General features: G+C 39.9%; 1 protein-coding gene across 1 annotated transcript in view; it reads right to left on the minus strand.

Annotated features, from left to right (window-relative positions):
• The window catches only part of LOC128657902 (oocyte zinc finger protein XlCOF7.1-like), a 112,158-nt gene that overhangs the window by 75,513 nt on the left and 18,885 nt on the right, over positions 1 to 17,760 (minus strand). Inside the window, exons 2-6 of the mRNA XM_053712329.1 lie at positions 13,581 to 13,703; positions 11,691 to 11,750; positions 8,018 to 8,165; positions 7,578 to 7,676; positions 4,718 to 4,804 (exon numbers count right to left, since the gene is read on the minus strand). Coding sequence (XP_053568304.1) covers positions 4,718 to 4,804; positions 7,578 to 7,676; positions 8,018 to 8,165; positions 11,691 to 11,750; positions 13,581 to 13,658 — 472 coding nt within the window. The 5' untranslated portion in view covers positions 13,659 to 13,703. The remainder of the gene's footprint in view (positions 1 to 4,717; positions 4,805 to 7,577; positions 7,677 to 8,017; positions 8,166 to 11,690; positions 11,751 to 13,580; positions 13,704 to 17,760) is intronic.

Below are 17,760 nucleotides of genomic sequence, written 5' to 3' on the forward strand. Positions count from 1 at the left end.
TTACTATTCACATAAAAGACTATAGTGTTTAAAAGTGCATATACAGCGCCAACATCCAAACAGATACAAGCTCCCAAAGTGAGACCCCTAAAAACTAAAAAAAATGAATATTAATATAGAAAGAGCGAGCACCAGCTATAGGCTAAAGTATCAGAATAATATTAAAATACATTTATTACATTCACAAAAACTAGGGTAATGTTTTAATTGTTTTCAATCAAATTGTTATATGTACATAGGGTACCCTAGATTATTTGAATGTAATAAATATATTTTAATATTTTAACATTATTCTGATACTTTTGCCTATTGCTGGCGCTCCCTCTTTCTATATTACTATTCACATAAAGCAAAAGGTGAGAGAGAAGAGAGGGCATGTGTGTGTACTATTCACATAAAGCAAAAGGTGAGAGAGAAGAGAGGGCATGTGTGTGTACTATTCACATAAAGCAAAGGGTGAGAGAGAAGAGAGGGCATGTGTGTGTACTATTCACATAAAGCAAAGGGTGAGAGAGAAGAGAGGGCATGTGTGTGTACTATTCACATAAAGCAAAGGGTGAGAGAGAAGAGAGGGCACATGTGTGTACTATTCACATAAAGCAAAGGGTGAGAGAGAAGAGAGGGCATATGTGTGTACTATTCACATAAAGCAAAGGGTGAGAGAGAAGAAAGGGCATATGTGTGTACTATTCACATAAAGCAAAGGGTGAGAGAGAAGAAAGGGCATGTGTGCATACTATTCACATAAAGCAGAGGGTGAGAGAGAACAGAGGGCATATGTGTGTACTATTCACATAAAGCAAAGGGTGAGCATGTGTGTTTACTATTCACATAAAGCAGAGGGTGAGAGAGAAGAGAGGGCATGTGTGTGTAATATTCACATAAAGCAGAAGGTGAGAGAGAAGAGAGGGCATGTGTGTACTATTCACATAAAGCAGAGGGTGAGAAATAATAGAGGGCATGTGTATGTACTATTCACATAAACCAAAGGGTGAGCATGTGTGTTTACTATTCACATAAAGCAGAGAGTGAGAGAGAAGAGAGGGCATGTGTGTGTAATATTCACATAAAGCAGAAGGTGAGAGAGAAGAGAGGGCATGTGTTTACTATTCACATAAAGCAGAGGGTGAGAGAGAAGAGACGGCATGTGTATGTACTATTCACATAAAGCAGAAGGTGAGAGAGAAGAGAGGGCATGTGTGTGTACTATTCACATAAAGCAGAAGGGGAGAGAGAAGAGAGGGCATGTGTGTGTACTATTCACAAAAAGCAGATGGTGAGAGAGAAGAGAGGGCATGTGTATGTACTATTCACATAAAGCAGATGGTGAGAGAGAAGAGAGGGCATGTGTATGTACTATTCACATAAAGCAGATGGTGAGAGAGAAGAGAGGGCATGTGTATGTACTATTCACATAAAGCAGAGGGTGAGAGAGAGAAGAGAGGGCATGTGTGTACTATTCCCATAAAGCAGATGGTGAGAGAGAAGAGAGGGCATGTGTATGTACTATTTATATGTAGAGGGTGAGAGAGAGAGAAGAGAGGGCATGTGTATGTACTATTCACATAAAGCAGATGGTGAGAGAGAAGAGAGGGCATGTGTATGTACTATTCACATAAAGCAGAGGGTGAGAGAGAAGAGAGGGCATGTGTATGTACTATTCACATAAAGCAGAGGGTGAGAGAGAGAAGAGAGGGCATGTGTGTACTATTCCCATAAAGCAGATGGTGAGAGAGAAGAGAGGGCATGTGTATGTACTATTTACATAAAGCAGAGGGCAAGAGAGAAGAGAGGGCATGTGTGTGTACTATTCACATAAAGCAGAGGGTGAGAGAGAGAAGAGAGGGCATGTGTATGTACTATTCACATAAAGCAGTCGGTGAGAAAGAAAAGAGTATGTGTGTACGAGGTATTTGCATAAAATAGAAGGTGAGAAAGAAAGGAAGACACAGTATGTTTGTGCACCAAATAGATTTTATCATTGCAACCTGTCTGTACTGAAGCTCATTATTTACATACGGCTAGATTACGAGTTTTTGTCGGTAAGGCTGTGCAGTGCTAACAAGCCTTTTTTTCTCACCGCTCACTTAAGCCAACGCTGGTATTACGAGTTTTCTTCAAGCCGGCGTTAGCCTCAGAAAACTGAGCGTTGAGCAAAATTTAGCTCCACATCTCACTGTAATACCAGCGCTGCTTACGGTAGCGGTAAGCTGGCAAAACGTGCTTGTGCACAATTTCCCCATAGGAAACAATGGGGCTGAGCTGGCTGAAAAAAAAACACCTGCAAAAAAGCAGCGTTCAGCTCCTAACGCAGCCCCATTGTTTCCTATGAGGAAATAAAAGTCATGTCTGCACCTAACACCCTAACATGAACCCCGAGTCTAAACACCCCTAATCTTACACTTATTAACCCCTAATCTGACGCCCCCGACTTAGTTGCCACCTACATTATATTATTAACCCCTAATCTGCCGCTCCGGACACCGCCGCCACCTACATTATCCCTATGAACCCCTAATCTACTGCCCCCAACATTGCCAAACCCTACATTATATTTATTAACCCCTAATCTGCCCCCCCCCAACGTCGCCGCAACTATATTAAATTTATTAACCCCTAATCTGCCGCCGCCAACGTCGCCGCCACAATAATAAATTCCTTAATCCCTAAACCTAAGTCTAACCCTAACCCACCCCCCTAACTTAAATATAATTTAAATACATCTAAATAAATTTACTATAATAAATTAAATTATTCCTATTTAAAACTAAATACTTACCTATAAAATAAACCCTAAGATAGCTACAATATAACTAATAGTTACATTGTAGCTATTTTAGGATTTATATTTATTTTACAGGCAACTTTGTATTTATTTTAACTAGGTAGAATAGTTATTAAATAGTTATTAACTATTTAATAACTTCCTAGTAGAAAATAAGTACAAATTGAGAATTGAGCTTGCATTCTATTGGCTGATTGGAACAGCCAATAGAACGCGAGCTCAATCCTATTGGCTGATTGGATCAGCCAATAGAATTGAACTTCAATCCTACTGGCTTATTACATCAGCCAATAGGATTTTTCCTACCTTAATTCCGATCGGAATTGAAGGGACGCCATCTTGGATGACGTCACTTAAAGGAACCTTTATTCTTCAGTTGCCGTCGGATGGAAGAGGATGCTCCGAGTCGGATGTCTTCAAGATGGACCTGCTCCGCTCCAAATGAAAGACGATAGAAGATGCCGCCTGGATGAAGCCTTCTGTCGGTCTGGAGGTCCTCTTCTGGCCGGATCGGATGAAGACTTCTGCCCCTCTGGACGTCCACTTGTGCCCGGCTGGTAGGGTGATCTTCAAGGGGGTAGTGTTTTATTAAGGGGGGATTGGGTGGGTTTTAGAGTAGGGTTGGGTGTGTGGGTGGTGGGTTTTAATGTTGGGGGAGGGGGTATTGTATTTTTTTTTTACAGGTAAAAGAGCAGATTACTTTGGGGCAATGCCCCGCAAAAAGCCCTTTTAAGGGATATTTGTAATTTAGTATAGAGTAGGGAATTTTATTATTTTGGGGGGCTTTTTTATTTTATTAGGGGGATTAGATTAGGTGTAATTAGTTTAAAAAAATTGTAATTCTTTTTTTATTTTCTGTAATTTAGTGTTTGTTTGTTTTTGTACTTTAGTTTATTTAATTGTATTTAATTGTAGGTAATTTATTTAATTAATTTAATGATAGTGTAGTGTTAGGTGTAATTGTAATTTAGGTTAGGATTTATTTTACAGGTACATTTGTACTTATTTTAACTAGGAAGTTATTAAATAACTATTCTACCTAGTTAAAATAAATACAAAGTTGCCTGTAAAATAAATATAAATCCTAAACTTGCTACAATGTAACTATTAGTTATATTGTAGCTAGCTTAGGGTTTATTTTTATCGGTAAGTATTTAGTTTTAAATAGGAATAATTTAATTGTAGTAATTTTATTTTGTGTTTTTTAAATTATATTTAAGTTGGGGGGGGGGGGTTAGACTTAGGGTTAGACTTAGGTTTAGGGGTTAATAAATTTAATATAGTAGCGGCGACGTTGGGGGCGGCAGATTAGGGGTTAATAAATGTAGATAGGTGTCGGCGATGTTAGGGACGACAGATTAGGGGTTAATAAAATTTAACTAGTGTTTGCGAGGCGGGAGGGCGGCGGTTTAGGGGTTAATAAATTTATTAAAGTGGCGGCGATCCCGGTCCGCAGATTAGGGGTTAATATATTTATTTAAGTGTTTCCGATGTGGGGGGTGGCCTCGGTTTAGGGGTTAATAGGTAGTTTATGGGTGTTAGTGTACTTTGTAGCCCTTTAGTAAAGAGTTTAATGTTACGGCGTTAGCCCATAAAACTCTTAACTACTGACTTTTAAATGCGGTAGGAGTCTGGACAGGAGAGGGTCTACCGCTCACTTTTTCAAGCAATCGTAATACTGGCGTTAGGAAAATCCCATTGAAAAGATAGAATATGCAACTGACATAAGGGGATTTGCGGTACGTTAGCGGTACACCTGTACCTGCCTGACTCGTAATACCAGCGGGCGTTAAAAAGCAGCGTTGGGACCCCTCAGCGCTGCTTTTTAAGGCTAACGCAAGACTCGTAATCTAGGCGATAGTAATTAATAGGGTTAAATCATTTCAGCATCTGAGTTTTCAAACTGTGAAGCTTATACCATAGATCACTCACTTGCAGATACATCTGATGGCTGAATATTCTGTACAAGGTCCCCATGTGATCCTGTATCTAGATTTTCATTACTGTGACCTGTTAGTTCTAATAAACAATAAAATGAGTTTTATGGTAAATGGTTTTAAGTGCAGTTATCTCACACATTATTATGTAGTAATATTACACAACACATCATCATTTTATTATTATTATTTTTTTTGTAAATAAATTTTTTATTGAAGTTGAAATATGTATTAACAAACAAGATTCACCTTTAGGACAATATTACATCAAAGAGAGTCTTACATTGTCTATAATCTAAAGTTGGTGACTAAACAGTATTGACATATAATAAGAGAGTAACGTATATTCATATTTTAACATGGTGCTAGACAAAAGTGCAGGTGAAATGAAATAGAACTTCATTTTATATTATATTACTGGCAAGTGATCTCCACGACATAATAGAAAACGTTTCATAACATATCTGAGTCAGGGTATCAGTCTGTGGAGAGTTAGCATGTGTGTTGGCCACTCTTGGGCCGACATATATAGGAGGGAAGGGGATATCAGCGGGCAAAAAGCCGCTCAGATAAAAGAGGGGGAAATGGAGGGGCGGAGCCTTCTAAGCAATGCGGTGGAGCTTATAATATAAATAAGTATGGATTGGTTTCCTCTTCTGTTAAATAGATACTAAAGTGAGATTATATACACTGTAGTGCGATGGGCATATTAGGAGATTACGCAGCTATCAGTCTATAGGCTCAATAAAAGTCAAATACAACCCCTATAAGGACAGAAATGTTTAGCCCATTAGGGGTATCCAGAATATAGGTGAACATATTTATGTGCATACAAGTGGGTAATAAAGCTTGCTCATAATACATCATATGTCTCCATATGGGGTCTACAGTTAAGGCTTCACAAAGGAGTATATAATTGATGAAGGAATGTATTCCACCTTCTGAGGGCCAAACTGTATCAGTCAAGCTAAGTAACCTTTAATGTATTATAACAACTTTCAGCTAAAGCAGAAATCAGCAAATAATATCTATGGTTGGTGATAAAATAGAACATTACTGCGTAAGTATTTAGAACACAGGAGGGAGAGGGATGCAACTATAAACAAACTTAGCAACCCATGGAAGGGGTGGATCCCTCTCTAAGAGGGGCTGAATAAGGGACCTGGTAATTTGCCTAGGTCTGTAGGTTTAGTCACTGCAGGGGTATTTATAATAGAGGAAATGAAAAAATAAAACATGTCTAGTCTGTAGGACACATAAGCTGCAGAATTATCATAAATGCTTAACCCAATTAACAAACCTTGAAGAAAAAAGAAAAGTTTTCAAAGGTAAAACAAAGCTTGGTCAGTACAAAACTGTTAAACCTGAATGTACATATACATGGAGAAAAACATTAGGTATAACTTAAGATAATTTATGAGTCTGTGTCTAGATTGGGATGGTATGGGTCATTATAGGCACACAACCTAACAACGTAGCATGTAGAGGGGGGTTTAACCCCCTTTAACGTTAACATACATTCCATAATAGTGTAGAGCCCTGTAATAGATGTACTCAGAGCTGTGAGTGCTTTATATATTTCTAACCTTACATGTGTCTCATGCTAGGGAATGCTCGATACACAAAAGGAGATATATCTAGATGATTGGCATACATATAAGAGGTTACGACATTATCAGCCAATTTAACCTATTCCTAACTTTCTGAACCACCCAGCGTTATATGGAGCGCCAAGTTTGTAACTTCTCAGTCCGTCAACCAGTTTTGACGTGGTCGGTGGAAGATTCACGCTGGGTGTATGCGGTAGATCTGGATAGGTCCTCCTCATAAATGCTGTCTCTAAGTGGATTCCATAAGTGGCATGAGACACCTTTGAAAGGAAGAGATGTAGGGTGTTCCGTTCGTGACTGAAGAGGTTTTGTGCGCTATGTGTGATCCCCAGCTTGGGAGCTATTTTTAGTAAGAGAGGCTTGTTACAATGGTCCAGGGTAGGAGCAATGTCAATAACGGAGTGCAGTTCCGATCTGAAGAGCTTTGCTTGAGATATAGGCTGTAGCTCTATGTGAGTAGCGGAGGGAGGTTCGGCTATAGGCTGGTATTTCAGATTGTCGCAGCGTGTGTTATCCTGTAAGCATGTGCTTACTTGTCTCATAAGCGCTGACCTGTTGCTAGGCTGTTGTCTGACTGCGACCCAGTCTGAGAGGCTCCCCTCTGAATCTACTAGACCTCCCATGTTGGTCTCAAGCTCCGCTGAAGTCACTGTGATCAGAGAGCGGTGGGCCTCTGTCGGTGTCTCTTGGGTGCCGGTCCGGATCTCTAAGTGGAAGTTTACCTCTGCAGATTGTCCGGGAGTCACTGGGGTCTGGCGCTGTAACATAGTTAATTCTCGCTTGAGCTCCCAAAAGTGCCTATCCATGTTAGCTGAAAAGGCTTCCAAGGCACTTATAATCGCTGCCATCTCCGGAAGGCTTATGTAGTATATAATCCACAAGATGGCCGCTATAGAGTTGTTGCTAGTCAAGGCCTCCTATAAGTATTAAGATTTATGATCTCTCCTGGGGTTCAAATAAAGTTTGTCTGGCTCAGTGGGCTCCCAGATTACTCAGATGTGTCAAAAGTTTATGGTCTGATATGCCGAGCAGCCAAATACGATATTTTAGGTATATGAATTGTAGGAGCTGAATGAAAGTGCGACCGCTCGGCTGCTAGGCTAGCTCCGCCCCCATCATTTTATTATTTTAACTGGTCTGTCTTCAGGTCCATCATTTACATAACTATTAGTAAGGGTTAAATACTTTCAGAATCTGAGTTTTCACTTTGTAAATAAAGATTAACAAGAGCCATAGATCTATCACCTGCAAAGACGTCTGATGGGGTCTCCACTGGCTGAATATTCTGTACAAGTTCTCCTTGTGTTCCTGTGTCTAGATTTTCATCTCTGTGACCCGTTGATTCTAATAGAGAATAAAATCTGTTTATTTTGTAAAATGGATATGAAACCATTTTTATTGCAACTATAAAAAGGCATCTTAAAATGTATTCAATTAAGAAAAAAACAAATAATTGTTACTTTTTGCGTTTGAAATATTTACATTTATAAACTGATATATAATTGTTTTAACATTAGTCCCTCTTGAACCTTTAAATATGTATTTATTAATTTTGCCGAGTATAAAATATGTTTATAATCTGACAGTTCATTAGATCACATGTGATAGATTCACTGTAGATTTACTCTTTGTCAGTAGTGTTTGTGCATTTCCTGAGTGAGATATTTATTACTACACAGCGTTACCTGAGCTCTCATTTCCTGGGATCTCCATAGTCCTTAGTGCTTGGTGAGTCTCTAGCATGACGTCCTTGTAAAGCTCCTTGTGTCCCTCTATATACTCCCACTCCTCCATAGAGAAATACACAGCAACATCATCACACTTTATAGGCACCTGAAACACACACAACTTATTCAGGCCCTGATATTCAAACCTCTCTGCTCATGTGAGCTATTCTAAAATGATCCTCCAGCACTGCGAGATCCCTAGTGAAATATTCAAAAGGCAGATTTGGCTTTACTTCTCCAAGGGGCATTCCCTGCATTTCTGTATGTGAAGGAAAGACAAACCCAGTGTAATATAGCACTGCATGATGTGACAGTTCTGCTGCATTTACACTTTGTGCTTTCTATATTATATAACTTTACACTTTAGATTAAACGTTATTACATTTAAGTTTTGCACTTTTTATTTTGGTTTTTTATTTTGTGTACAGCAGTGTAGTTAGGATTGTGATTTTACAAATTCTTATCATAGAGCAGACTTCAGAGGCCTTCCATAGAAAGTAAAGAAGCTAAATGGGATACAAAATTTCACATGGGAGAGAGAAGCTAACTGGAAAACCCCTGGGGCTGATATAAAGGCTCTGATTGCATAAATTCTGTAAATATATATATATATATATATATATATATATATATATATATATATATATACATATACATACATATACACACACACACACACATACATATATACAGTATATATATATATATATACATATATACATATATATATATACACACACACACATACATATATACATATATATACATTATATGAAAGTTTCCATCCTGAAACTGTTTTTAAATCTATACCGAGAAGTCAGTTACTCCGTACCAAAAGAATAGTTAAGGATCAGGAGATATTGCCGGAAAGACTAAAATCTATTGGCAATAAGTTTATTCAAAGGGGTTACCCAAGGGAGGTTATTGTTAAAAGCATCCAGGAATTGGATAGAAATCAAGATAAAACACATACCCCAAAAGAGAAAAACATGGATAGACTAGTACTCTCAATGGAGTACAGTGATAAGAGTAATGATGTCTTCAAAATAGTGAGAAAGTATTGGCATCTGTTGTCAAAATACAATACAGAGGTTGAATCTTTTAAATTACCGCCTATGCCATCATATAGAAGGGTAAAAAATTTGAGAGACTACATTGTTAAAGCGGATGTGGGTACAAATAAACCATCTGATATCAACTATTTAACTACACCAAATAAAGGCTGTTACCCTTGTTTACATTGTGCCCAATGTAATTCTGTAATAAAAGGAAAATTCTTAGCACAAAATGATAAGAGGAAACAATATACTATTAATGGGCTCTATACATGTCAAACTAACTATGCAATTTATTTACTTAAATGTCCATGTGGTCTTTGTTATATTGGCGAGACCACCCAGTTTGCCAGGGATAGGTTTAGCCAACATAAAGCCTCCATTAAAGCAAAGGATTTATCACTCCCAGTATCTGCACACTTTACTAATATGGGTCACACAGTTAGCCAATTACGCTTCCAAGTAATTGATCATATTCCTCATCACAGAAGAGGGGGTAATAGGGAGCAGAAGTTGAAAGAAAAAGAAGTATGGTGGATCAAACGTTTAAATACATTACATCTTTATGGTCTGAATAGAGATTATGATTTGTATTTGTTTTTATAATGGTTTTAAAATGTAATATATTCTGGTACCACTAGAGGTCACTGTGCTGTTGAAAATTGGATACCTGAACAGGTAAAGGTTAAATCAATTAACAATGAGAACCAACACCTGATTGGTACAGATACCCTTTTTAATGTCTGTTCATTTGGTTTTAAGCTATGCATGATTAAGGACCATGTAGGTCCGAAACATCGCTTTTATGGTTGTAATACCTCAATAAAGAACATTTTTCACCTTTAAGAAAGGACCCTGTACTGTGGTGCTGTTGCCTTATTTTCTATATGGACTGTATACATTGGAGTTTGGCTGATACTCCTTGGTAACGAGCACACAGATTGAAAACTGGTGAATTCTATGGTGCTGGACTCTACCTCTCTACCTTTTTTCTATATATATATATATATATATATATATATATATATATATATATATATATATATATATATATATATATATATATATATATATATATATATATATATAGATATAGATATATATATATATATATATATATATATATATATATATCTATATCTATATCAATCACATACACACACACACACATTATATGTGTGTACACACATACATACAAAGTATGATCCTAATTTGTTAAGTAACACAGAAACGTTCAAAACATATTCAGATTTTGTAAAATCACTGCTAGAGCTAAATCTAAATGTATTAAAATATAAATGAGAAAGCGCAAAGCTTAAAAGTGATGGTAAATTCTAGCGTTTGTGAAACGCTAGGATTTACCAGTGGAAAAAATAATGGGGACTTAACTTTCAGTCATGAAGTATAATATACTTCATGCTGAAAGTTCCTTTATTTGTCTGAAGCGTTCACCGCACTTAGCTCCTCAGGCAGCCCATGGCAGAATGCTATTTTGCTGTGAGGTGACGTTTCCACCTCTTAGCCAATAGTCGTGCGTCCAGCTGGTGCCATGCCGGATAGCTAGCACGCTATTGGCTAAGATCACCTCACAGCAAAATAGCATTCTGCCGTAAGCTGCCTGAGGCAAACGCTTCAGACAAATAAAGGAACTTTCAGCATGAAGTCCCCTTTATTTGTTCCACTGGTAAATGCTAGTGTTTCACAAACTCTAGGATTTACCATCACATTAAAGGGATATGTTATTCTTGTTATTCAGATAGAGCAGGCAACTTTAATCAACTTTGTAATTTACTCCTATTATCAAATTTTCTTTGTTCTCTTGGTATCTTTATTTAAAAAGCAGGAATGTAAGCTTAGGAGCCAGACCATTTTTGGTTGAGCACCCTGGGTAGCAGTTGCTAGTTGGTGGCTACATTTAGGAGTAAATTAGAAAGTTGCTTAAACTTGCATGCTCTATCTGAATCATGAAAGAAAAACAAATGGGTTTCATATCCCTTTAAATGTAATAATACTGAAAGGACCCAATCTTAAATGTAAAGCAATCTAAAATACAAAGCACAAAGTAAGATAACTCTCATATCACGCAGTGATGTATTGCACTGGGCTTGTCTCTCCTCCTATATAGAAATGAAAGAGATCTCACAGTGCTGGAGAGTTCTGACCTTTTTCTTTTTACTATTCAGTGAGGTCAGCCCTGTAAAGTGTGAAATGCAATTTCTCTCCAAGCTGGAGAAACTTTAAATATTAGGTCCTTAGCACTGAGACAGGGACTTCAGATACATAAATATGGTCAGCACATGTGTCCTCCATCTCTGCGTGCAGACTACAGGATCTCTGCAGGAACTCCAGTAATAACAGTAAATACAAAAAGTAGTCGCACAGGTTGCAATAAAAACTGCTTTATTCAGGGACTGGTTCTGTCACACACTTTTACTGACAGAGCCAGGATAATGTCACTGAGAACATGCAGAGACACAGACAGAAGGTAGAAAATACACACAGGACCAGATGAGTCGGTAAAGGGAGACACTGTCACATGACTCTGATATAATGTTACATTCTCCAGCAGTACTCACCTCTCCGCTCTGCAGGTGAATGCTGCTGAGGGAGGGCCCCTTCTTCACAATGACATATTCCTATAAAATATATAAGAGAAAATCAGACACTTTCCATGGATAAGTAATAAAAAGGAAAAGCGGAAAACGGATCCTTGTATAAATGTTCAAACTTTATTCGCCAACGTTAAAAACAGAATGGCAAGTGCTCACAGGAACATAACAAAAATAGGCACAGGGACTGCCATAGGAGATCTCTATTTTGTTGGCAAATAAAGTTTGAACTTTTATACAAGGATTCGTTTTCTGCTTTTACTTTTTATTGCTTACCTATTCAAGGAGTTGGGGGTCTCCTTTTTTGGATCACGGATGCCGCTTATGGAGCATGCCCACGGTGTACAGCAGTGAAGCAGGTGAATATTGACTGTCACACTGTGATACACCCCTAGACAAGCCTCCCAGTATTTCCGTGAGCAGATTGGTGGACATAAAGATTGACAGTTGCATGGATGAATGGGAGCCGACCACACCGTAAGTAACGTATGTGACGTATAGCATGCCATGGAGGCACAGTCACTGCTCCGGAGGAAAGAGTCTTGTTCTCTATGGTGCCGAGCAGCTGGTATCCACACGGTAGGAGCAGTTATATACTGCAGTCCGGGGGAGAAGAATCAGAGGTCCAGAGAGGAGGAGGGGTGAGTGTGTTTTAAGTCCTGCGTAGCTGCACTAAAGTATGCTGACACAGTTGAAAGCTTACCTGTGCTAGGGTTGTTTAATTTTTAGTGAAGAGGCTGCTTGGTTGTGGTGGAGGTTTTGCAGTGAAGGTTAGTGCAGGGGTGACCCTGAGTGTTTGAGAACCTGGGTTATGCTTGCTTATTGGTGGCAAAATGTCAGCCAACAATAAGCAAGTGCTATCCATGGTTCTGAACCTAAAATGGTCCAGTTTCTAAGCTTTACATTCCTGCTTTTTAAATAAAGACATCAAGAGAATGAAGAAAAGATGATAAAAGGAGTAAATTAGATAGTTGCTTAAAATTGCATGCTCTATCTGTAGCATTAAAGAAAAAATGTGGGTTTAGTATCCCTTTAAAGTGAACAGTTGTATAGAGGACACTGGGTGCTGGGGAGGTTGTTTGATGGAGGGTTACGCATGGGATTATTGGTGCTGGGGTAGGTTTAGTAGTGGAAGATTTTCTAGGTGACCCTGGGTGCTAGGGAGATTTTACAGTGGAAAGTTGTGCAGGGGATGCTGGGAAGGATTTACAGTGTAGGGGTGTACAGGGGATCCTGGGTGCTGGGGAAAGTTTTGTGGATGTAGGTTGTGCCGGTGGATGAGCTGAAGTCGGGGTTAGTGCGATGGCCTGGAAGAGCTGAAGTCTGAGTTAGTGAGATTGTTTGGGTGAGCTGAAGTTTGGGTTAGTGAGATAGTCTGAGTGATTTAAAGTGATGATTAGTGAGATGGGACTGGGTGAGTTGATGTTAGGGTTAGTGAGATGGTCTGGATGAGATGAAGTTAGGGGTAATGAGATGGTCTGGGTAAGCTGAGGTTAGGGTTAGTGAGATGGTCTGGGTGAGCTGAGGTTAGCGTTAGTGAGATGGTCTGGATGAGATGAAGTTAGGGGTAGTGAGATGGTCTGGATAAGCTGAGGTTAGGGTTAGTGAGATGAAGTTAGGGTTAGTGAGATGGTCTGGGTGAGCTGAGGTTAGCGTTAGTGAGATGGTCTGGATGAGATGAAGTTAGGGGTAGTGAGATGGTCTGGATAAGCTGAGGTTAGGGTTAGTGAGATGGTCTGGATAAGCTGAGGTTAGGGTTAGTGAGATGAAGTTAGGGTTAGTGAAATATGTCTGGTGTATCAGAAGCAGCACAGTAAATAGGACCAGTGTCACATGACATTTCCCAGTAGCTCTCACCTCTCCGGTCAGCAGGCAGATGATGCCCAGGGCCTGACTCAGGAACTGCTCTGCCATCTGTTTTCTGTATTTGTTCATCTTGTTTATAATCAGTGACTGAAGCAGATGCTATAAGTGTGACACCTGCAAAAAGAAAGGAAAACGGCTACATGAGAGGTGGGAAATAATCAGAGCTCTTCCTGTATTTATATTATGTAAAGAGCAGATTTTGTGATATTAAACATGTTTATTTTATTTATGCACAATCTAATACTACACATGTGACCAGCTGCATGTAATAAATATACACAGTGAGAAAATGTGACAATATTTATAAAGCCTGTGTCAAATTTCTTGGGAGATACATGTATTTAATAATATTTTTTTTTAATCTTTTATTGAGGTAAGGTTTGGCATACAAATAAAGTATTAAGGCATTCCACAATTGCTGTTAAAGAAAACATGTTACAGAGCTCATCATACAGAAAATATAATGTGAATACAGGCGATGTAGGCAAAGTCAATTAGCAATACAACAGAGTAACTTATGTACATAATGCCATATAAAGAAATAATACGAACATGCCCCTGAAAGTCTAAGCCTCCCCTCTCAGTTAAAGGCCACTCTTGGACCCCTGATCAAGTGAAAATTTGCTGTAACAGGAGGCTGTCTTCAGGAAAAAAGACCTCTTATGGATCTTATTATGTTTACCTCAGGTTTTAGATTGTGTTTTTAATGCAATAACTAGAAGTTTAAAATACTAGTAGAGCCATAACTGTAAAACAGAATTTATGCTTACCTGATAAATTACTTTCTCCAACGGTGTGTCCGGTCCACGGCGTCATCCTTACTTGTGGGATATTCTCTTCCCCAACAGGAAATGGCAAAGAGCCCAGCAAAGCTGGTCACATGATCCCTCCTAGGCTCCGCCTACCCCAGTCATTCGACCGACGTAAAGGAGGAATATGCATAGGAGAAATCATATGATAGCGTGGTGACTGTAGTTAGAGAAAATAATTAATCAGACCTGATTAAAAAACCAGGGCGGGCCGTGGACCGGACACACCGTTGGAGAAAGTAATTTATCAGGTAAGCATAAATTCTGTTTTCTCCAACATAGGTGTGTCCGGTCCACGGCGTCATCCTTACTTGTGGGAACCAATACCAAAGCTTTAGGACACGGATGAAGGGAGGGAGCAAATCAGGTCACCTAGATGGAAGGCACCACGGCTTGCAAAACCTTTCTCCCAAAAATAGCCTCAGAAGAAGCAAAAGTATCAAATTTGTAAAATTTGGCAAAAGTGTGCAGTGAAGACCAAGTCGCTGCCTTACATATCTGATCAACAGAAGCCTCGTTCTTGAAGGCCCATGTGGAAGCCACAGCCCTAGTGGAGTGAGCTGTGATTCTTTCAGGAGGCTGCCGTCCGGCAGTCTCATAAGCCGATCGGATGATGCTTTTAAGCCAAAAAGAGAGAGAGGTAGAAGTTGCTTTTTGACCTCTCCTTTTACCAGAATAAACAACAAACAAAGAAGATGTTTGTCTGAAATCCTTTGTAGCCTCTAAAAAGAATTTTAGAGCACGAACTACATCCAAATTGTGTAACAAACGTTCCTTCTTTGCAACTGGATTCGGACACAAAGAAGGCACAACTATCTCCTGGTTAATATTTTTGTTAGAAACAACTTTCGGAAGAAAACCAGGTTTAGTACGCAAAACCACCTTATCTGCATGGAACACCAGATAAGGAGGAGAACACTGCAGAGCAGATAACTCTGAAACTCTTCTAGCAGAAGAAATTGCAACCAAAAACAAAACTTTCCAAGATAGTAACTTAATATCTACGGAATGTAAGGGTTCAAACGGAACCCCTTGAAGAACTGAAAGAACTAAATTTAGACTCCAAGGAGGAGTCAAAGGTTTGTAAACAGGCTTGATTCTAACCAGAGCCTGAACAAAAGCTTGAACATCTGGCACAGCCGCCAGCTTTTTGTGAAGTAAAACAGATAAAGCAGAGATCTGTCCCTTCAAAGAACTTGCAGATAATCCTTTCTCCAAACCCTCTTGTAGAAAGGATAGAATCTTAGGAATTTTTATCTTGTTCCATGGGAATCCTTTAGATTCACACCAACAGATATATTTTTTCCATATTTTATGGTAAATTTTCCTAGTTACAGGCTTTCTAGCCTGAATAAGAGTATCTATGACAGAATCTGAAAACCCACGCTTTGATAAAATCAAGCGTTCAATCTCCAAGCAGTCAGCTGGAGGGAAGCCAGATTCGGATGTTCGAATGGACCTTGAACAAGAAGGTCCTGTCTCAAAGGTAGCTTCCATGGTGGAGCCGATTACATATTCACCAGGTCTGCATACCAAGTTCTGCGTGGCCACGCAGGAGCTATCAAGATCACCGAAGCCCTCTCCTGATTGATCCTGGCTACCAGCCTGGGAATGAGAGGAAACGGTGGGAATACATAAGCTAGGTTGAAGGTCCAAGGTGCTACTAGTGCATCTACTAGAGTCGCCTTGGGATCCCTGGATCTGGACCCGTAGCAAGGAACCTTGAAGTTCTGACGAGACGCCATCAGATCCATGTCTGGAATGCCCCATAATTGAGTTATTTGGGCAAAGATTTCTGGATGGAGTTCCCACTCCCCCGGATGGAAAGTCTGACGACTCAGAAAATCCGCTTCCCAATTTTCCACTCCTGGGATGTGGATTGCAGACAAGTGGCAAGAGTGATTCTCCGCCCATTGAATTATTTTGGTCACTTCTTCCATCGCCAGGGAACTCCTTGTTCCCCCCTGATGGATGATATATGCAACAGTCGTCATGTTGTCTGATTGAAACCTTATGAATTTGGCCTTTGCTAGTTGAGGCCAAGCTTTGAGAGCATTGAATATCGCTCTCAGTTCCAGAATGTTTATCGGGAGAAGAGATTCTTCCCGAGACCATAGACCCTGAGCTTTCAGGGGTTTCCAGACCGCGCCCCAGCCCACCAGACTGGCGTCGGTCGTGACAATGACCCACTCTGGTCTGCGGAAGCTCATTCCCTGTGACAGGTTGTCCAGGGTCAGCCACCAACGGAGTGAATCTCTGGTTCTCTGATCTACTTGGATTGTCGGAGACAAGTCTGTATAATCCCCATTCCACTGTCTGAGCATGCACAGTTGTAATGGTCTTAGATGAATTCGTGCAAAAGGAACTATGTCCATTGCCGCAACCATCAAACCTATTACTTCCATGCACTGCGCTATGGAAGGAAGAAGAACAGAATGAAGTACTTGACAAGAGCTTAGAAGTTTTGATTTTCTGGCCTCTGTCAGAAAAATCTTCATTTCTAAGGAATCTATTATTGTTCCCAAGAAGGGAACTCTTGTTGACGGGGACAGAGAACTTTTTTCTATGTTCACTTTCCACCCGTGAGATCTGAGAAAGGCTAGGACAATGTCCGTATGAGCCTTTGCTTTGACAGAGACGACGCTTGAATCAGTATGTCGTCCAAGTAAGGTATTACTGCAATGCCCCTTGGTCTTAGCACCGCTAGAAGGGACCCTAGTACCTTTGTGAAAATCCTTGGAGCAGTGGCTAATCCGAATGGAAGTGCCACAAACTGGTAATGCTTGTCCAGAAAGGCGAACCTTAGGAACCGATGATGTTCCTTGTGGATAGGAATATGTAGATACGCATCCTTTAAATCCACCGTGGTCATGAATTGACCTTCCTGGATGGTAGGAAGAATCGTTCGAATGGTTTCCATTTTGAACGATGGAACCCTGAGAAATTTGTTTAGAGACCTGTGGAACCTTCCCCTTGGGGGTAGTTCCTTGAATTCCAGGAGATAACCCTGAGAAACTATTTCTAGCGCCCAAGGATCCTGAACATCTCTTGCCCAAGCCTGAGCAAAGAGAGAGAGTCTGCCCCCCACCAGATCCGGTCCCGGATCGGGGGCCAACACTTCATGCTGTTTTGGTAGCAGTGGCAGGTTTCTTGGCCTGCTTACCCTTGTTCCAGCCTTGCATCGGTCTCCAGGCTGGTTTGGTTTGAGAACTATTACCCTCTTGCTTAGAGGGTGTAGAATTTGAGGCTGGTCCGTTTCTGCGAAAGGGACGAAAATTTGGCTTATTTTTAGCCTTAAAAGACCTATCCTGAGGAAGGGCGTGGCCCTTTCCCCCAGTGATGTCTGAAATAATCTCTTTCAA

This window comes from Bombina bombina, chromosome 4 (assembly GCF_027579735.1).
Source record: "Bombina bombina isolate aBomBom1 chromosome 4, aBomBom1.pri, whole genome shotgun sequence".
Taxonomy (NCBI): Eukaryota; Metazoa; Chordata; class Amphibia; order Anura; family Bombinatoridae; genus Bombina; species Bombina bombina.